Source organism: Dipodomys merriami, unplaced genomic scaffold (assembly GCF_024711535.1).
Source record: "Dipodomys merriami isolate MVZ:Mamm:240054 unplaced genomic scaffold, mDipMer1.0.p SCAF_5, whole genome shotgun sequence".
NCBI classification, from domain to species: Eukaryota; Metazoa; Chordata; class Mammalia; order Rodentia; family Heteromyidae; genus Dipodomys; species Dipodomys merriami.
Window position 1 is genome coordinate 21,645,535 of NW_027206068.1, and position 22,719 is coordinate 21,668,253.

Sequence of the window (22,719 nt, forward strand, 5' to 3'; positions counted from 1 at the left end):
TAGAAAGACTTTGGAAAAAATTCTATTAAGTGAAGTAAGCCAGGCACAAAGAAATATAGGTTCCATGATTTCCCTTATTTGCAATAATAATATATATCTAAGACAGCCAGAAAAGATCAAAAGCTATGTACATATGACCACATAAGATGATGCTAAGCGAAATGAACCCTAAGATAGGGACACAAGAGGTTTTATCTTTCTTGCTGTTGTTTTTAATGTACTTAAAATGTACTATGTGATTTTTTTGTTTCTTTCCCTTATGGTAAAACCCCTGTTTTCACTGTATTTGATTCTGATGTCCTGCATCTTGTAAATACATTTTTCTAATTTGGGGAAGGGAAGGGAAATAACAAAATGCTTAAATAAGCATAGAGGTTGACCCATTATAACAATGAGATGTACAAGACACTATGTTGAAAACAAATTTTACAACTTGGAGGGGGGAAGGGAGGAGTTGGGAAGGTGAAGAGGGAAGGGATGGTAGGGGAAAAACAAAGGAGGAGGTAACAATGCTCCATAGGAAATGTACTCATTACCTTACTCTTGTAACTGTAACCTCTCTGTACAGTATCTTTACAATAAAAATATATATAAAGAAAAGAATTGTTAATCAATGAATAGGAAACTTAGCCCATTGATAAGTGATACCTGATTTTGGTTCACTGCACAAGAGGCAAAAAGAAATTGAATTACAATTTCTGAAAGAAATACAGTCGTAATCTTATTTTATTATATATTATCATTATTATTATTATTATAAGAACACTTAAGACACAAAAATGACCAGGAACATGTCATTGTGTTTTCCCATTTGCTTATCTAGTTAAGTATTTGTATTAATGTGTCAATTCAAATGTGAACTTTGTGGTACAAAGTTCCACCCTGCCTCTGTTCTACTCACTAGAGCCACCTGACTCCAAAATATATTATTTTATTGATGGATTCTTTTGCTATTCACTCACTTCTGCTACAAACTAAAGAGAAAAATTACTCATTCTGAAATTATCACCATATGGAATTAAGTTGAACTAATTATATGAAAATGTAACCTTATCAGTAAGGTCACAAGTCTCCATGTTGAACTTTGGTAAGACGAGGAAGGGCATTTGAAATATCACTTTATTGCAGCATATGGTCAACTATGCCATTACTGTATACACTGCTTATCTTTATTCAGGATATTTTGACTTCTCCCATTGGATAAATTGATGAGGGATAAAATAGGTATATGAATTAAACCCAAGTAACAGATTCATTAAATTAAATGAGTAGTGCCTTAAACAAGTGCTTGACAATAAGCTGAAGTTAAAATTGCTATAGCAACTGTCATATTCTAGAAAATTGTGTGTGTGTGTGTGTGTGTGTGTGTGTGTGTGTGTGTGTGTGTGTGTGTGTGTGTGTGTGTGTGTACCAATCCTGAAACTTGAACTCAGGGCCTGGGAATTGTCTCTAAGCTTTTTTGCTTAATGCTAGCACTTTATCATTTGAGCCACTGCTTCATGTTCAGATTTTAGTGGTTAATTGGAGGTAAGAGTCTCACAAACTTTTCCACTCAGGCTGGCTTTGAACCATGATACTCAGATCTCAGCCTCCTGAGTAGCTAGGATAATGGACATGAGCCACCAACACCTGGCTTTCTAGAAAAATTTTAACCATCTTCTTAACCTTGCAGTATCACTACTTGCCATTGTAATTGTTTGGCTACCAGACTGTCCTAATTGTAGTTGCAAAGGAAGTCAGAAGAAATGTTTTCATTACAAAGGAACAGAGAGGAAGGGGAACTATTCCTCTTTGCTAGTATCTCTAATACTGTATTCAGTATTTATAACGAAACCTAAGGAATAAACTAGAAAGAATGGCAAAGATTTGGGATTACTGAGTGAAAATACTTTGAATGATAAACCTATAAATAAACTTCCATAATAATGGAATTTCTTTTTTGGGGGTCTGGTCGTGGGGCCTTGAACTCTGGGCCTGGGCACTGTCCCTCAGCTCTTCAGCTCAAGGCTAGCTCTCTATCACTGGAGCCACAGCGCCACTTCCGGCTTTTTCCTTTTTGCTTATGTGATGCTGAGGAATCGAACCCAGGGCCTCATGCATGCAAGGCAAGCACTCTACCACTGAGCCACCTTCCCAGCCCCAATAATGGAATTTTTAACCAGATGACAAGTTCTGATCAGTAACTCCTGTGTTCTCAGTGCCATGCTATGTGAACAGACTCTGAAAATTTTAAGATATTGCTCAATTTGTCAAGAATTACAAAAATATTTCCAGCAAGCAGAGGAAGGATTAATAAGGAGTCTGACACCTAGTGTTTGTTTACTGTGTCTATTGACCAAAATAACTTAGCTAACTCAAATTTCCATCCTTACAAAGTGCAGTTCTGACTAACAAGGAAGTAAATGAGGATACGAGAAAATAGATTGAGTATTCTGTGTTTTGTTTTGTTTTGGGTCTGAGTATTTCAACCCCAAAACAACTTTCTTTAGAACTTACATTTAAATGGCTTAAAACAACTGGATGGTAGGCATGATTTAATGGTAGAGCACCAGCTGTGAGCAGGAAAGCACAGCAAATCTCAAGGCCCTGAGTTGAAGCCCAAGTGTCAGTACAATAAAACAAACAACAGACATATACTAGTTATTGCAAATAAGGGAAACCATGGGACCTATGTTTCTTTAGGCCTGGCTTACTTCACTTAATATAATTTTTTTCAAGTCTTTCCATTTCCTAACAAATGGGGCAATGTCATTCTTTCTGATGGAGGCATAGAATTCCACTGTGTATATATATCACATTTTCTTGATCCATTCATCTACTGAGGGGCATCAGGGTTGGTTCCATATCTTAGCTATGGTAAATAATGCTGTGATAAACATAGTTGTGCTGGTAGCTTTAGTATAGTCTTGTTTGTGATCATTAGGGTAAATGCCCAAAAGTAGGACTGCTGGGTCATAGGGGAGCTCTATGTGGAGTCTTTTGAGGAACCTCCATACTACTTTCCAAAGTGGTTGAACAAGTTTACACTCCCACCAACATTGCAGTAAGGTCCCCTTCTGTCCACATCCCCTCCAGCATCTGTTGTTATTAGAGTTCTTGATTCTAGCCATTCTAACTGGGGTGAGGTGGTATCTCAACATTGTTTTGATTTACCTTTCTTTTATGGCTAGGGAGTTTGAGCAAAATGGTCAGATAAGTTGATGTTAGGCGAAATGAACCCCAAGATGAGGACTCAATGGTTTTTCTTTCTTGCTATTGTTTCTAACATATTTATAAGATGATTTCTTTGTTGCTTTGTATGTCCCTCCCCCACGGTATAACCCCTGTTTTCACTGTATTTGATGTTGGTATAATTTGTGGAGGGGTAGGGAAAAATGAGTTGTTTAAATAGGGATACAGGTGGATCCATTGCAACAATGAGATGTATAAAACATTATGTCAAAAAAGGAACTTTATAACTTTGGGGGGGCAGAGAGGCTGGGGGGAGATGGGAGGGCAGGGAGGCAGGGATGGTAAGGGGAAACAAAGGAGGAGGCAACAATGCTTGACAAGAAATGTACTCATTACCTTGCTCATGTAATTTTAACCCCTCTATATGGTATTTTCACAATAAAAATTTTAAAAAATAAAAAAAAACAATCTCAAAAGCATCCATGCATCTTGTTCCCTGATAAGAAGCAAGGCAGTTGTGTGTGTGTGTGTGTGTGTGTGTGTGTGTGTGTGTGTGAGTGTGTCTGTGTCTGTCTGTGTGTCTGTGTGTGTCTGTGTGTGTATGTCTGTGTGTGTGTGTGTCTGTGTGTGTATGTGTGTTTGTGCCAGTACTGGGGTTTGAACTCCAGTTTTTTGGTAGTTAATTATAGATGAGAATTTCACATGGCTTTGAACCACCATCTTCAGATCTCAGCCTCCTTAGTAGCTAGGATTAGGGATATGAGCCACCAGCATCCATCTAAAGCAAGGCTATTTTATTTTTATTCACATTATTTTACTGTAAAGCTTAAATCCTTTAAAAATATTGTATATACATACATATATTGTTCCAAAATAGGTCTAAGGTGATTGTTTTCAATAGCTCCTCACTGATATTATCACTTTTTCTTTGGTTCCTTGACACTATTTTCCAAAAAAATAAATGGAAATGGCTTATCTAATCTAAGATCGTTCCTTAGAAAATAATGTTCCCTCACCTCTTTACCATATTTTAAAAAGTAACAATTATCTTTCATTTAAATGAACAACTCCATTTTAGTTTTCAAGTGAAAATTTGAATCCATATAAATTGTGTAAAGTCAAGATTATGCTATTAACCAAACATTTCTACAGAGAAATGGGGAAATGTTGACAAAATTCTCAATTTCCTACTTCCCGTCTGATTTCTTTCTTAATGATTTGCTTTACACAGTGAAGCACATGCGTGTTCCAATGATGAGATGATTAAAATTCAAAATCGCTCCTCTTTCTGTACAGTTAAATTGTAGAGGACCTTACTAAGCATGAGAAATATGCATAATAACCCTTTGCTATCAAGACAAATGTACCAGGCGATTTCAGAACATTCCATGTCTGTGCGGTTCTCTGGAGTTCGCCGAATGCATTCAATGCAGTGCAGCTGGTGAGCAGTAGCTTTCCCAGCAGTTCCCAGCAGGGAATCAGTGACCCTGTGGGCTGAGGTACGAGGTCAAGCTCACTGGACAGCAGTGTTGTGCACCATCAGAAATGCAGTGAACCTAATCAGGGAATGACCTGACCTCAGAAAGAGGATTCTATAGATGGGGATACCCATCTAGAACTCCCACAAACATGCATTTTTAATTCCCAAAATCAAAAGCTGTCAACACCAGCTGCATAGCTCACGTGCTTGGCTCTTCTCCCTGGAATATACACTATTTACCTAAAGTGTGTATGGTGGGGGGGGGGATATATTTCAGTAACAGTAGATAATCTCAGAACTCAGATGCTACTTTCCCAATAACACAGAGGACTAGCATACTCTATAAATTGTTAAATTTACTCTGACTTAAATACTAACTGCTTGTATAAATGTAGTCTTAAATTTTATGTTATTCAAAGCCAGGCACCAGTGACTCACATCTGTAATAATAGCTACTCAGGAGGCTGAGATCTGAGGATTGTGGCTAAAAGCCAGACCCGGAAGAAAAGTCCCCATGAGATTCTCATCTCCAATTAACTGCCACAAAGCTTAAGTGGCACTGTGACTCAAAGTGGTAGAGTGCCAGCCTTGAGCAAAAAAGAGCTCAGGGACAGTGGTCAGGCCCTGAGTTCAAGTCCCACAAGAGACCAACAAAAAATAATAAAGAATGAATTATTTTATTCAATAAATAGCTACATAATATCCTTACCAACATTGCCACTTAAAGCGTAGGCAAAGTTTTAAAGGAAAACTGGTAAGTAAATCGAGTAAGTTTCTAGTTCCGGGTACTTCATAATTATTGTAATTATCCCAACATTAATGAACACTGAATTAGAGCTTTTAGCACTATATAAACATAAAAGCTCTGCCTTTTCCAGATCTCTCTTCCAGATGTCTGGAAAGTCAAGGTTGGAGGCCAGTATGAGACCTCTCATACTCCATCTCAACTAGCAGCTGGGTACAATGGTATTACATCTTCATGTCATGCCAAGTAGATAGGAGTCTACAAATAGGAAGATTGAGGTCAAGACAAACCTGGGCATAACTGTGAGACCCTATTCCCCAAATAAAATAAAAAGGTATGATAATATAATTCAAGAGGTAGAATGACAGTAATTCCTGTACTGGGAAATGCTTGGGAGGTTAATCTAGACTACATGCTAAGTAGCATTGATAAGTGGCAGTCAGCTACAAGCTATAGGCAATGTAAAGAGATCCTAAAATGGAGAGTAAGATCACAGGGCCTCTTATGACAACCAATAGTGCTAAAACAGCAAACCTTCAACTTACCTATGCCCTGGATGGCAAATATAATTCAGTAAACCTTTCCCACTCTTACAACAATGATTTCCCCCTTTGGTTCAAGGCCCTGAGAAGAAAATTAATGCTCCTGCGCCATTCTCTCCTGTAGTCATTTCATGGCCATCTTGGAATCCAGAAAGACCATTTGCCAGGTGTCAATGATTCCAAATTATAACTTGGTCCCTCCTGACCAATAGAGGTCCAGACCCCAACTCCACCTCTGACCGGCTCTCAACCTGCCTGTATTTGGGAACTGTTTTAACTATGCCTACCAAAGCTCCTGCCAATTCCCATTATTTTACCTAAGGCCAGTGTCTATACCCCAGAGGATGGCTGAAGATGATTGAATGTGCCATCTTTCCATAGCAATCTCTCTTTCCATGTCATCTCTCTTCTCTGTTGCATTTCTTAACTAATAAACTCACTTATCTATTTCACAATGTTCAAGGATCAAAGTGGATGAGCAGCGCTAACTTTCCAGTAACAATATCAAAGAGCCCAAACTATGGACTTAGCGGAAGAAGGCAGTCAGACTACAGTCTGTGGAGCTGGGGCCCTGTCTGTTCATTCCTACCCTGCTTTCTAGTGCATTCTTACCTCCTTAACCTGATAGTAAAATAAGCCAAGCCTTTATTGACAACTAACCCCAGTGCTCCACAAATACTCATTAGCCCAGACACAATATGGCATTCTAATTTGCCTTCAACTCTTTTGTCATCCAGGGTCTGAAACAACAGTCTTATATAAAACTTTCCAGGGAGCCCTACAGCTGTTTCTATAAAAGCAAAAATGAAGCCAAGTGACTCAGTCACATGGCATCTGCCTACCATTCCTTGGGGCACTTTTACTGTTAATATGGTTACAGACAGTCTCAGTGAGTATAGACATAACAAGTTCATTAGGATGTTTGAAAAGTCTTCCTGGATTAGTAAAATTTGTTGTTTACTGTATTTCAAAGCAACCTACACTGAAATTCAGAACCTGAGGGCTGGTGAGGTATTCTCTTTAACATTCATTGGTTATTTTTAACATGAAAAGACAGACCACAAAAATGCTTTACAGAATTTATGGACAACTTTTCATGGTAAATGTGTGTGTGGTAAAGAAAAAAATAAGCTTAAAGAGGTGACTTTAGTATTTTCCCACCCAGCATTACTTTCACACTAAGGCCAGGGGTTTAAAAAGTGCCAAAGACACAAACAAGAGAATAACCACACAGCCCTTTGTCTCCTAACCATCTTGTTAATGCCTGTCCCTTCCATATCCTGTGTCTTTAGTGTAGTTTTTACTCATTTTTTTTAATTTAAAAGATAAATTGATTTTTAAAAATCTTAGCAATAAGCCATATTTATTTCATTTTTTAATTAACATGGAGTTTCTCTAAGATAATCAATTTTTAAGTTGAGTAAAAAGTAATAATTCAATCAACAGATAGGTAATAGATCTTTAACACTTTATTTAACACTTCATTTTTTAACACTTTATTTAACATAGAGAAAAAAGTAAGGTCTGCTCAAGAGGAAACCAGTTCTCCTTAAGATCATTTTTTTAAAAAAACTGAAAAATTGTTTTTCAGTATTCAGTATTGAGCATCTTAAGAAGGTTATAAAGACATGTTTCAAACATTCAACATCAAATACTTAGTAGTAACAGCTGGGCTATTTAACTTATAAAAAAAAAAACCCTTGGTTTCAAAGATTTCGTCTTTCATGAAGACTTCTCAGGTTTTTAAAGGTAAATAATTTCAAAAGATCCTCATTATTAATGAAATTCTTAAAAGGTCAGATGTAAATGGGAATAATCTTAACAGAAATGACATTTTATAATCTTTGTATATGCGTGCTTATGTGTGTATGTGTATGTGTCAGGGGGAGAGAGTATTTTTGCTCAAGGCTAGCACTCCACAGCTCCTCTTCCAGCTTTTTGCTGATTAATTGAAGATAAGAGTCACATAGATTTTCCTGATTGGGCTGGCTTCATACCACAATGCTCAGATCTCAGCTCCTGAGTAGCTAGGATTACAGGTATGAGCCACCAGCATCAAGCTGTCCAAGATGTTTTTAAATCTTTTTTTAATCTAAATTTTATTATAAAGGTGATGTACAGAGGGGTTGCAGTTACATGAATCAGATAATGAGTACATTTCTTTTTGAACAGTATCCCCCTCCATGTTTTTAAATCTTACACAAGGATGTAGGTGGATTGCCTATTTTGGAGAGACCACTTCTGAAGCTCATGGACTTCTCCCAAGAGGTACATTTTTAATACATAAAATAAAATACAAGCCAGTGAAGTTGGCTCATACCTATAATCCTAACTACTCAGGAGGCTGAGATCTGAGGATTACTGTTCAAAGCTAACCTAGGCAGAAAAATTCATGAGACTCTTACCTCCAATAAATTACTCAGAGAAACTAGAAGTGGCATTGTGGCTCAAGTGGTAGAATGCTCACCTTGAACAAAAGAAGCTCAGAAACAGCACCTAGGCCCAGAGTTCAAGCCTCACAATCAACAAACAAAAAAAAAGTATTACAATAAAAACCAATTCTAGGGGCTGGGAAGGTGGCTCAGTGGTAGAGCGCTTGCCTTGCATGCCTGAGGCCCTGGGTTCAATTCCTCAGCACCATATAAGCAAAAAGAAAAAAGCCGGAAGTGGCACTGTGGCTCAAGTGGTAGAGCGCTAGCCTTGAGCTGAAGAGCTGAGGGACAGCACCTAGGCCCAGAGTTCAGGCCCCACGACTGGACCCCCCCAAAAAAAACACAATTCTATTAGAATGCAATTAACTAAATCTATTTTAAGAAATATGACAAATATGAGCTTCTCAATTAACTCATAAAATAATGTTATTGAACTGCCAATCAAATAGCTGCCATAATTTCTAGTAGTGGTGAACTTAAATGACATTTTTGAAGCTATCCACAATAAGTACATTGTGACCTGAAAAGTCAAAAGTACTGCTCATGACTTTGTCAATTGCTTTCCCAATTACAGGAAATACCACATTTTAGTTAAGAGGTTAGTGAAAATAAAGTTGTAATTTTCCCAATCAAGTTTGTGACTTTCAGAATTTCTATCCTTACAATTAAAAGCATAGAGGAAGTTTAGAAGTCAAACTAGCTTGTCATAGATGCATTATTAATTCACTACACCACATACCCTACAAAGGTACTGCAAAGCAGCATTTCCAACAACAAAAAAAAGCTCACTGAAAGGAAACATCTGGTTGAAAATTCATCCGAGTTCATTATGTGAGTGAGTGACAGCTGTCAAGGATATTGCAGTGTAGATACTGAACATATTCAACGAAAGCGAAGTAGGTGTTTTCTAGACATTTAAAAATTCAAAACACCACACAGGGCATTTTGTCCTATGTAGTTAGCCCCTTAAGTTCTATCGTTTAATAATTCAAATTTAAAGATGTGTTTTTGCTTTTCCCTCTATGTTTGCACTTTGCTATTTTAGCAGGACTAAATAATGTTTTATAATGGTTTAATTTCCAATTCAGATTGTTAAATGCAACCCATATGTAAGGACACCACATGTAGACACACTCAGCTAAGTACCCAGGGTTCATCAACCTCACTTCCCGCAACAGCCAGCCAGGGGAAATGGTGACTAAAACAGCTACTGTCTAAAAGATAAGATGGTATCTCAGATCATCAGAAGCTTAAGGGACCCCAAAAGGGCCACTTTATCTAAATTTCATTGTACAAAAGAAGAACCACTGAGAAATTAAGAGATTTGCTGTGTACCCTAGTTAACCTTGGAAAAGCAAAGATGAGATCCAAGACTTAAAGGAACCCTCTCTCTCTTCCTGACTCTATGTCTTTCAAAGTACAGTAGGGCAGACTATTATTCACAGCTTCACTTCCCAAAGTTTCGTTACCGGAGGTGTGTACCCCAATCCAAAATCCCGTATTTTGAGAGAGAGCACAGTCATGTAACTTTTATTAGCTCATAATTGTTCAAGTTGTTCTCCTTTATTAGTAGTTTACTGTTAATCTCTTCCTGGAAGTCATTAATACAGTCAACTTTATCACAGATGGAGTTCTATAGTTTTAGGCATTCTGAGAGAATCCTGGAACACATCCCCCATGGATAAGGGGGTGGGGGTAGGGTAATCATGCTGTTCTAACCTCAGATTGCAGACCATGAGAAATACATCTGGTAGATTTTTTTTTTTTTTGGTTTCCAAACAGGCAAGTTAAAAGACTTTAATGTTTAGTCACATCTCTAAAGAGGCCCTGAGAAAATATTACTGGATAAAGAATTTTTTTGAGGGGCTGGGAAGGTGGCTCAGTGGTAGAGCTCTTGCCTTGCATGCATGAGGCCCTGGGTTCGATTCCTCAGCACCACATAAGCAAAAAGAAAAAAGCCAGAAGTGGCGCTGTGGCTCAAGTGGTAGAGCGCTAGCCTTGATCTAAAGAGCTGAGGGACAGCGCCCAGGCCTAGGGTTCAGGCCCCATGACCAGACCCCCCCAAAAAAAATTTTTTTGAATAGTTTTTTTTTTCCAAAAACAAATTTATTCGGTGTTAATTCCAATGGTTGAAAATTCAGTAAAACTGTTGAATTTAATTTTACTTTTAATGACTTTTTCTGATTATTAAGAAAATACTATGGAGCCAGGCATGGTAATAGATGCCCACAATTCCAGCCACTAAAGGGGGTTGTGATTTCAAGCAGGAAACAAAAACCAAGAGACCCTAACAGAAAAATAACTAAAGCAAAGTGACTGGGTCTGGAGCTCAAGTGGCAGAGCACCTGCCTGGCCAGTGCAATGCCCTAAGTTTAAACCTAATACCATCAAAAAAAGTAAAGAAAGAAAAGAAAAGAAGGATATGTGTTTATTATAATAAATTTTCAAAAAGACAAGGAAAGATGGAAAAGAAAATAACTATCCAGCCATATCCCTGGAGTCAAAAAATACTGGCAATATTTCAAGCTATTTCTTTCCAGATATATTTGCACTCTGAATAGTTATATGCATACATACTAACATTTAAGATCATGTAAATTTTAATGTAATAGTATTAGTTGAATAATTAATATTACTTTTGTTATTATTAATATTAACAAGTATTAACATTAGCAATGTTAATTGTGAAATTATTAATTTAATATTTAAATTAAATATTTAAGCAGAAAAAGCCGAAAGTGGTGCTGTGGCTCAAGTGGTAGAGGGCTAGCCTTGAGCTGAAGAGCTGAGAGACAGCACCCAGGCCCAGAGGTCAGGCCCCACCACCAGGAAAAAAAAAAAAAAAACTATGACAATATTACAGAAATAAAGCCAAAGACAATCAATAAGATGATCTCATAATCTTTGAAAGTATCATAATTTCTACTATATCATGAAACTAATTGATTAAAATGTTTAAAATCAAACACGGGAATATATATTTAGACGATTAGGAGATGGAGATGTGGGTCAGGTAGTAAAACACCTGCCTAACAAGCTTGAGGCCCTGAGTTCAATCCCTAGTACTGTCACCTCAAACCTATATATTTACAAGATAATCTTTTGAAAAACTAAATTCCAAGTGGTGAAAATGGTTAAATGCATAATATCCCAAGAAATAAGATAAATGAAAATTCAAAGAAATTATACCTATAACTAGTAAATGCAGGAAATTTAAAAAGTTGTTATAGTAATAAATCCTGAAAGTGTTCTGTAAGGTCAAGGATGAATACAGTATTTGATTCACATAGTTAGTGCCTGACATGCTGCATGTGTCATTATGTATTTATTGAGTGAATAAATAGAAGCAAATTTGCTAGCATATAACAAGGCATCTAGGTATGATTATATCTTTTTACTGATAATCTTTCTTTAGGGAATATATACAATATATAATCTAAGTTAAGGACCATAGTTTTCTTAAAAAGGAAAAACTGACCAAAATTAATTGTACAAGATTAATAGAATGGTTAAGTATGTGGTTCTACAGAGCTATAAATATTTAACTTTCACAATAATTTTTAAACTATAGGAAAAAGCATGATTATTTTTCCTGTTAGACAAATTTATTACCTTTACTAAGTTATATAAAATACGGATGTACTTAATACCTTGCTATATTTTATTTCATTGTTTTAATGAAATGATTTTAATTTTTAATTTGAAGAAAATCTTTTTAAATTGAAGAAACCAGTTTTGAGGAGCAATTTGTTTATTCATCCATTCAAATCAACACATATAACTTGTGCATATTTACCATGCACAATCAAATGTCGAGAAGCTTAAATTAATATACTATTATCTTCCTTCCAAAACATATTATTATATTCAACCAGAAGTAGGCTTTTGTTTGTCATCAAACAAAACTACCCATCTATTTGTCCTCATATAGCACAGAACAGTCAGGATTTCCTTTGATAATCATGAAGATGGAGAGATAAAACAGGCATGACTTTTTGTTTTTCTTAGTACCATGATTTAATCTCTGTCTCTCTGTCTCTGTTTCTGTCTCTCTTGCACACACACACACCATACAGACTTGTGTCTCAAAGTGGTAACCCTTCAATAAACAACAGAATTCATCATACCTCTATAAGCTCCGATGGCTCACTTCCTTCTTCCACCACAATGAGTTGAGATCTTCCTTTTCGTTCATTGTCCCTAATACCAGTGGCAACCTGGCTGGCTTTCAGACGTTCATATTTATTGCACGCGGAGCCACACCACTGATAAATTTCCTAAAAGAAAGAGACAGACCTTTTGACTCAAATGTGGAGGAGAGTCAGGCTCAGAGTAGTACATATTTGAGGTTATTAGGAAAACAAGTAAACAGGTATGAAGAAGAACATTAAAATTAGCTACTACTGAGGCATATATGAATGAACATATTTAAATTATATCTCATTCTGCCTCCTATTGATTGGTTAAAGAAGATTTTAATGAAAGAATCCAAAAACAGCTCTCAGTAGTCTTTGTGTAGTATGTAACTTACTAGTTACAATTTATAAAAGTAAGTTAATATGAATTACTTAAATTTAAAATAATAACTCAAGAATATTTCAGAAAGGTACTTAAAGACTGTTACAGTAATATATTTTTGTTTTGCTTATTTATTCACTATTATTACTTTTTTATTTAGCAGTACTCAGGTTATAAACACAGAGCTTTGAGCTTATTGGACAGGCACTTTACCACCTGAGCCATGCCTGGAGCTGCAGTTTTTGCTCTGGCAATTTTAAAAGAAATAGTCTAACTTTTTTTTTTTTTGCAGGTCTGGCAGGCCAGTGGTTTTATTTATACCTGCTACTATAAATAGGATGATGGGCTTGTGACACCACACTCAACTGTTTCTGCTGAGATGGGATCTCTTTTTTGCCCATATTGGCCTGGAACTGCAATCCTCTCAATCTCAACCACTTGAGTAGCTAAGATTACAGATGTGAGCCACCAGGGACTGGCAAGGTAATATGTTCCTGATGGTATAAAAAATGATATAACACTTTAAAAAATGGTCCTGGGGCTTGAACACAGAGCCTAGGCTGGGTCCCTGAGCCTCTCTGTGCTCAAGACTAGAGCTCTACTGCTTGAGTCACAGTACCATGTCTAGCTTTTTCTGAGTGTTTACTGGAGATAAGAGTCTTATGGACTTTAATGCCTGTGCTGGCTTTGAACTGTGATCCTCAGATCTCAGTCTCCTGAGTAGCTAGGATTATAGACATGAGTCACCTGCACCAGTTTTGATATGACACATTTGTAAAGCAATCTGTTCATTAATTCATTCAAATCAACAAACATAAGTTGTGCATATTTATAACATACAACCACGTTTTGATATATGTAAATATACATGGTATATATGTATATATTGTGTGTATCATATATGTATTATATATATATATACACATTGTTGAATGGCTGAATCTAAATAAGGTATCTAAAATAACTTTTTATGAAAAGCAATAAAAAATGTTAAGGCCTTTGACCTAGGAATATTACTATAGAGAGCTCATTTTAATAAGTTATTCATAAGTAGTAGAAAAAGTCACATGTTCAAGTATTTCTATTGCTGCATGACTATATTAGTAAATCAAAAGAAATACATGAATTGTTCAACAATAGGAAAACAGTTATATACATTATAATACATAGAATATTGGATAATTAATACTAAAATTATATTTTAACATAAAAATACAGAAAAGCAGAAACAGCAATCTGATATGTTATAAAGATGTTAATGGTACCCCAATTGAGTGAGATATGAGCTGCATTAACCTATAAAAGCTTTTCTTCCGGACAGTCTAGCACCAAATCAACCAATTAAATATGGTTCAAGCACCAGGAATTTCTAGGAGTTTACCCTACAGAAAGATTCAAGCATGGGCAACAAAGAAACCAAACTAAAGAAATGTCCTCTAACAGAAGGATAACTGTATAAATATTGCACGGAAACTTGTAGATCCCTCTTCAGGGAATAAAGATTGAGGGAAATGCTTTAACACTGATGTAAAGAATTAGCCAAAATATGCCATCAAGAATAAAATGAAGTCAGAGAATAGCATCCTTATATTCAAGCAGAAACCAAAAAAAGCTGTGTTTGCAGAAAGTCAAAGCTACATAACTTTAAGAGGGACATGGCTATTCAGAAATAAAATTTCCACAATGTCACCTTCATTTAGTAGGCAATTATTATAAGGCAGATGCTGGGATTACAAAAGTGAACAAGGGAAAACTAGCTATGATAGACTAACACATAGATAACATTGTGATTCAACACCGGCGATGTGGTTACCAGAGAAATTAATTGAGAAAAGATGAACCCAGGGCTGTCACCTTCTGAGAATGTGACAATTCTTAAAAAAAAAAAAAATTAGTAACGATAAAACTGCAGCGCTGTTTTTTCTCTAACCACAAGATATTTTCAATCCAGAATTGTTTCTTCATGCAAAAAGAATTTACTGTGTGTCTAAAATGGGGCAGGTTCTCTTGTGGGTTCCTTTGAACAATGTAGTCTTGCAACCATCTCTCTGACCTCTTACTTCTCCTTAGTCCCCTTTAAGAATAAAGTATACATTTTAGAAATTCAAGCATTCAAAAAATAACATTGAAAGGACCATGCCTTGTAGTCACTTTCATATTTGATTGTGATTTAATGACTCAATAGGGTCAAGGTGTATTTCTATTTCTAAGAGATTAGTGAATATTTTTTCTTTTATAACTTCTCTGACATCTTGGCATTGCAATGTGAATCTCATATGTGGAGGCCATTTCCTTAAATACCATGCCAACATCCACAGTTACAAAATGTGAAAATTAATGATTTACAAGATTAGCCAAGTATTAGACACTGAGCACTAAAGTCAGTGGAGTAGGAAGGTGATTTTTCTTAATATGCAGAGAGTGAGCCCTACCCTTAGGGACTCCCAGGTGTGTTCTGGGTAACTGATTATTGAAAACTCTCCAGAGCATTCAAACAGCACTAGAACCACAACTGGTCAATCACCTTGGGGAACACACAGCAGGTTTTAGCTTTCCTGACCCTAGTTGATGATATTTTACAAATAACTGTTTTCTAGATGAGAAAGCAAACTAATAGTGATGTTTTATATTAAAGGAAAATAAAGAATAGGTTAGAAATCAGCTCTTTAGGTTTCTAGTATTATCAGTTTTCCCATGACTGACTTCCTCTACATTTATATAATTATCTAATGTGGTTATGTTCTCATTACCTTAGTTTTAGAAGTGATTTCTCATCTACTTCAAAGACAATATATAAAATCACACTAAACTTTATTAGCATCTATAAAATATTATGGGAGCTTAGTAAAATGTAATATATTTTATCATTATAATTATAATAATTATTATTTATGATAAAAACTCATGTTAGTCTGTAGATTCTAAACTATTCTCCTTATTACTTTGTTCTGGAAAAACTTCTGTTCAGATCAATTCATACTTAGATTCAATTATAGAAAATATTCCTCACCATTGCTCAGAGACCACAGTTTCTATTCTCAATAGAGTAAAAAAATACATAGGCAATCCTTATAGAAAGACAAACTTTTAAAAATGAAGGTTTCCTCTAAACTCAGAGATGACTGAGTCACAAAAATTGTCAGAGAAAACTTCTAATTTGGTATTTTAAAATGAATGATTTGTGGTATGCTTTACTGTCTTCATGTTTCCATTTCACTTTGTGCTAGAGGTTAATTCAGATAAGAAACACAATTAATAGTATTTTGTGACTATAAATAATCAAAAGTCAACGTTGTTTGAAGAGGCACATTAATTAAAACACTCCCATTTAACCTAATTAACTTTCTATGCAAATATCTTATTCAATGATGGTAACAGCACATTACAACTTCCCTTAAAAAGTCTAAGCCAAATTTTGGAATTCACTAAATTTAAATAGTTTATATTCTACTCTGTGTGGATGATATGTTTATGACCTCTCCTTTTAACAGAGCTCTACTATGTTGAAATAAGTGTACACAGTAAGTACTATTAATAAACTTTACTGCCCAACACTTACTCTATTCAAAGGTAGTTGCTTTAGGCCACTTTTAACCACTCACTGCACAGGGAAACTTTGTATTCAATTGGCACCAGGCTTGAAAAATCCTCTAATTCAACTTACTGTTTTTCAGGAGTGGGCTTTAAAGAGAACTAAAACAAAAAGTCTGAATTAATATGGAAGGTTAATATGCTTTATTATAACAAAAATGTTGCTATCATCTAAATTACTTTATTTATAATACTTTCATTGGATTTAGCTGGAAAACCTTTCCTCCATTTGATTTAATTGTACTACACATTAAAGCAAACAAGACTATTTTGCCTTCTATGATCAAAGGCACTTAGCAACTCAATACTATATGTCATATTTCTTTGGGGAAGAGATATAAAAATAACTTCCTGCAAAGATGTAAGTATCAATTTAATTTAGAATGTTCACTTAAATTTCTGGCAAAACATATTGCCTATGCACACCCTCTAATAGAAATTTGTGGATCCATCTTAGCTATTAAAGAAAAACAAAATGACTCTCCATAATTGGGAAAGGAAAAAAAATAAGGGCATAAAAGCAACTTGTTACTAGCAATTGGACCAGTTTAGTAGTATCAAGAAATAAAGGCAAGGGGAGCTGGGAAGGTGGCTCAGTGGTAGAGCGCTTGCCTTGCATGCCTGAGGCCCTGGGTTCGATTCCTCAGTACCACATAAGCAAAAAGAAAAAAGCCGGAAGTGGCACTGTGGCTCAAGTGGTAGAGTGCTAGCCTTGAGCTGAAGAGCTGAGGGACAGCGCCCAGGCCCAGAGTTCAGGCCCACAACCAGACACCCCCCCCCCGCCCCCCGCGGAAAAAAAAAGAAAAAGAAAGAAAGAAAGGCAAGGGAGTTACAATTATAGAAACAACCACATTGGAGGAGGAGAGACCTACTTATTGTTAGTTTCAAAAAACAGTGGCTTCTAGAACTTCCTTTGAACTCTGTGACCAAAGTTAATAAGTACAACATGAAAGTGCAGCAAAACATCATTTGAGGACAGGAAGTAAGAAGAAAAAAATAAAACAATGCTCAATGATGCCCTTGAAGAGAAGCAAGATTCTAGAAGCTGAGTTTGAGAGGGCACATGGAACAGCCCGTATGATGTTGACTCACGCTTGCATAAAGAATTCAACAGAGCCGAGCTACCCTCCGTCCCTTTTCTGCTATTCAAAATCTAATGTTTTTAAAGATAATCGTAGAAACCAGACTTCCTCTTTCTTATTTCTACTGGCCTTGTTTTTACTATGTTTAGGTTTTTTCTTAGGACTAACCAACCAAATAAAGAAACTAATTAATATAATCCTTTTCTCTAAGCTTAAAAATTATCATGGTTCTTGAGATACTTTTAGGAGTTTATCTTTCTCATTTAAAAAATTTCAACATGACTTCTTTAGTATTTGGATAAACAGATGTTTGTTTATATCTTATTTTTTTGTTTCCTCAAAGCCAATGTAATTCAATGCTAATGACATACACACACACACACACACACACACACACACACACACACACACACACACACACACACACACACACACACACACACACACACACCTCTGAATAATGCACGGAAACAAATGGTGCAAATGTGCAAGAAGTCTTCATGACCAGAAAGTAACTGCATCAGAACATGGATAAAGCCATGATAACAGAAAGGAAAACGGAGAGATGTTTCGAAGGATAAAGCCTTTGTGATGGAGGAACAGGAAAGGAGAAACAACTCGGACAATTCTAGCTTGGCAGCTGGCAGTGATGCCATTCATTGGTATCAGGTAAACATTTTTAGAAGGGTCTCTCCCTAGCACCAGTGGCAGTAGGTGAAACTACGTTCTCTGTACTAGTCAAAGTGTTTAGCAAATCAAAGAAGTTTACAACCATAATTAGCTTCATAAGAAAAGAGCCTTGCTTTGGAATGAGCACAAATTTATCCAACATTAGTTTTAAAACTAAGCAGTTTCAATCATAGCAGAGACAAAAGTCTGAAAGCCAGCATCGTTCTAATGTAAAAGAAACAACTTTGTTATATTAAAGAGCTGTGCCTTTTGTTTTTATTTATTTATTTTTGATGGGGAATGAGTAAGACTGCTGTCTAAAAAGTTGATTTTCCAAAAAAAAAATTCTAACTATATTTTATATATATATATATATATATATATATATATATATATATATTCTATATATATACACATATTCTAACAAAGCACATACATTCAGCTGAATTTTACTGTTAAAGGACACTGCCAAACCTGTCTCTATTATGATTCAACAAGTAAATACACTTTCAAATTAAAACAAAAAACAGAAAGTTGGCTTTGGATATCAAAGACCAGAGTCTTGGCCTTAGGTGCTAGGGTGTGTGGCAGGAACCACAAGAATATAAAATGATGTAAGACTGGTTTGTCTTCAAGTCCCAAAAGGAAAAAGTAAGTAGATGAAGAAAACTAGGAAATTTGAGCAAGAAAAGCAACAAACCTTTGAGAGGATCTCAGTACACTTCCTCTCTGATTAATTTCTCATTGCCATGGTTTGGGTCATTGCTCTCAGCCCTTGTTATGCAGGTGGCAGAATTTAAGAGTTGGGCCTGGAAGGAAGTCTTTTTCCATCTGGAGGTTGCAGAGCCCTGCACCTTTGAAGAGGATATGGGGATCCCAGCCTCTCCTCTTGCTTGCTCTTTTTGGCTTTCCAGATGCCAGGAGACAAGTGGCTTCCTCTACTCCCACTACTATGTACTGCCTCACAAGGCCCTGAAGCACCCGGGTCAACCAACCATGTACTGAACCTATGAGCCAAAGTAAACATATACAATTTTTCATTTGCTTTAGGGGGTTTGTTCACAGTCACACAAAGCTGACTAACTTCATGAATCACATGGCCACCCATGAACCTGAGCATTCAAGCAGAAATCACTGTGGCAATGATTCATTCAGGCCAATGGGCACCAGTACAGTGTGAACATAGTGGCCTCACATTCCAGTGTGGCACAAGGAAAGCAAAGTGCCTAGGAGAGTGTGAGAGGCTAAAAGAGCCAGGAAAGGTCTTGCAGTGGGTAAAATGTAATAATGTCAGAGCACCAAAATGAGGCCAGATATATTCTCTAACAAATGTCAGAGAAAGAAAGCCAAAGCTCAAGCTTGAGCAAAAGTGGAATGGCTGTGTTTCAATTGAGAGGAAAGGTGAGTGAAGATAAGCCCGACTCTTCCATTCCCAGCTTTCCCCCACCCCAAGCCACATTATTACATGTGCATGCCCAGCACTGAAGGCACAGAAAAGGGGATGGGTGAAGCTAGCGTGAATTGCTTAAATAGCTGCTAAAATTTACCTTACTTAGAATAGAAACTAGAGTTCAACATGTTAATCCAAACAAGGCAGATTCATAAACACAAATACGGCAGGCATTCACTCATACACATAATCTTCATTTGAAAGATTTTGGTAGAGGTAAGAGGCCAATGAGAGGAGAAAAGAGGGACAAGAGAGAGTAATGAGAGGACAAATATAATCAAAGTTATTATTACACATATACAAACATGACACAATAAGACATCATGCCAATTATGCCAACAATTAATATGTACCAATAAAAATGAATTTAAAAGTCATCTTAGTAGGGCAAAAATACTTTTAGTTTTATACTTCCTACTGTGAATATAGGAACTTGAAAGTAGACTCAGGTTGAGTTACATATGAAAAAGAAAATCTCATCTCTGGACACAGGACCACAGGAGATGGGGTACTATGTGCTGCATACGTAAACATTTGCTGAATGACTACAGGTTCTTGCCCTTACAACTAGGACCATTGAATGAGTGAGGCTTAAAAAATGACCAGATGGGAAATGTGACAAAGACAGAGAAGCAAATCTCTGAGTAGTGACAAGAAAGTTAGATATACACCACAGGTATGAGACACAAGACAGAAAAACTAGATAAGAGAGAGGTCAAGAAATAAATTATAAAGAAGACAACAGCAGAGCTTCATACTTTAGCATGAGATGATATTACATGCTTTGGAGAGAAATGTGTCACAGAAGAGGAGAGAACTGTAGGCAAAAGAAGCCATCCCACAAAACCAAGGACACCCAGAAGCAACGTGTCATTCACAGGTAATAAGGTAGTATCAATGGAGAGGAAAGATCCAGGAAGGATGCAAGTTACTTAGGAAACAAAAACATGGACTAAGGTAGTGGTTAAGTGAAAGTGGAGATGGGGGAGAGGGTACCAGGGTAACTCCTGGATTGGGAAGTGTTCAAGGGCCCAAGTGAGCAATAATTCTATTAATAAGATAAAGGCAATATGGGGGGAAATGGTTTTGAAATGAGAGAGTTAAGCTAAGGAGCTCATTTAAAAATGAGCTTGAAGGTCTCAGAGTCTATGTAATGAAATATCTTGGAGACAGTCTGAAATATTGACCTTGAGCTCAGACCAGAGGTCTGACTTGAGATTTGCTCTGGAGGAGCAAATGATTAAAAGGATAGAATCCTGTCATTCTCTCTCTCTCTCTCTCTCTCTCTCTCTCTCTCTCTCTCTCTCTCTCTCTCTCTCTCTCTCTCTCTCTCTCTCTCTCTCTCTCTCACACACACACACACACACACACACACACACACACACACATACAAAGGAATAAACTGACCATTCAAGGAAGAATGAGAAAAACTGGTTTGAAAGGGAAGAAAAGGGGAGGAAAAACTAAAGGAGGGAAGCTGACAACAGAAACAATCCAATGTCCACTGCAGCACTGAGTGGACAGTAATGAAGGTGTCGGTTGGGTGCAGCCTTAGTCGCTGATCACAGCAGCAGAAATAGTTACCAAGGAATGGTGGCAGCGAAATGTAGGCACCACAGGCTGGTCTGGCAGCTGGCAAATCAGGAAGTGAAGGCTGCTTTTTCAGCGCAATTGAACAACGGGGAAGGGGTGATAGCCAGGAAGGCAGGGTGGGCAACGCTGAATAACCGACCCAACAAGTCAACCAGGAAACAGAATGTGTAGCATATCAGGATTAGTTAACTGACCACAGGAATCTCTACTCCTGGGAGGCCTAATTCTCTACTCCTGATTGACATATTTCTAAAAGCTAAACTCAGGTGCCAAACCTTAAGAATACAGACTGCTACATTACCATTTACATTCTGTAGTAACTGGTGCATTTCAAGATGTGATTTTAGTCATTGTTTTTTAATTTCTCCAAGTTCTTCATCTCTTTAAAGGGTAGCAGGAAAATAATGACTCATATATTCCCCAACATTAAAATACATTTTTTCCAAATTACTTTTCGAAAGGTTCATTGAATTACATAGAACCAAGCCATGTTCCATATTATTTTCTAATGATATACTAAAGTAATATATGTAGGCCATTCTGTAAAACATTTGTGATTTTCTTTATTTTTCATAATGATTAAAGTATGATTTCTTGCCTTAGGTAGAGAAAACTATATTGTCAAACATAGGAACTATCTGCAATATTCTAAAATCATGTTAAAGAGCAAATGTTTCTAGGGAATATGAACACCCTCTTGCTTATCATGAGAGCTGACTTTCCTTGAACATTACAAAAGTAAGGGATTTAGAGTCTATCCATAACCTTAGGTTACATGCAGAACCTTTATTTGAGTAACAACTTTTGGTATTTAACCTATATTTTTCATACCTGGGTAATTAAACTAATTTCATTGGCTTAATTGTATGCCCACTAATGCAGAAGATGGTCTTTTTAAAAGTACCTATGTCTGCTAATAAAATACTGGAGTTTTCCAGGCACTGGTGGCTTACACTTGTAATCTTAGCTACTCAGGAGGTTGAGATCTAAGGATCACAGTTCAAAGCCAGCCCATGCAGGAAGTCCATGAGACTTTTAAATTAACCAGCAAAAATCCAGAAGTAGAGCTGTGGCTCAAGTGGTAGAGCACTAGTCTTGAGCAAAAAAAAGCTCAGTGACAGCACCAGGCCCTGAGTTCAAGCCCCAGGACTACATGCACTCACCCCCACCCCCAAACCCTGCTCCAACATTGTAGTTCAGAAGATCTTGTTCCAATTTTTATTGGGCTACACACCCAAAAAATAAAGTTATCAAGATATTGACAAGTTCTTATCATCATTTGGAAACTTTTGGCAACATATCAACTAGTTAAAAGTTACTAATACAGCCAGTAGCTCACAGTTGCAATCCTAGCAACTCAGGAGGCTGAGATATAAGGATCATGGTTCAAAGCCAGCCCAGGCAGCAAAGTCCATGAGTTTCTTATCTCCAAGGACTATCAAAAAG

At 36.7% G+C, this 22,719-nt stretch overlaps 1 protein-coding gene across 1 annotated transcript in view; it reads right to left on the bottom strand.

Moving 5' to 3' along the window:
• Scin (scinderin) overlaps nt 1-22,719 on the bottom strand; it is an 82,578-nt gene that overhangs the window by 44,359 nt on the left and 15,500 nt on the right. The window contains exon 4 of the mRNA XM_069996175.1: nt 12,498-12,647. Within this exon, the coding sequence (XP_069852276.1) occupies nt 12,498-12,647 (150 nt within the window). The remainder of the gene's footprint in view (nt 1-12,497; nt 12,648-22,719) is intronic.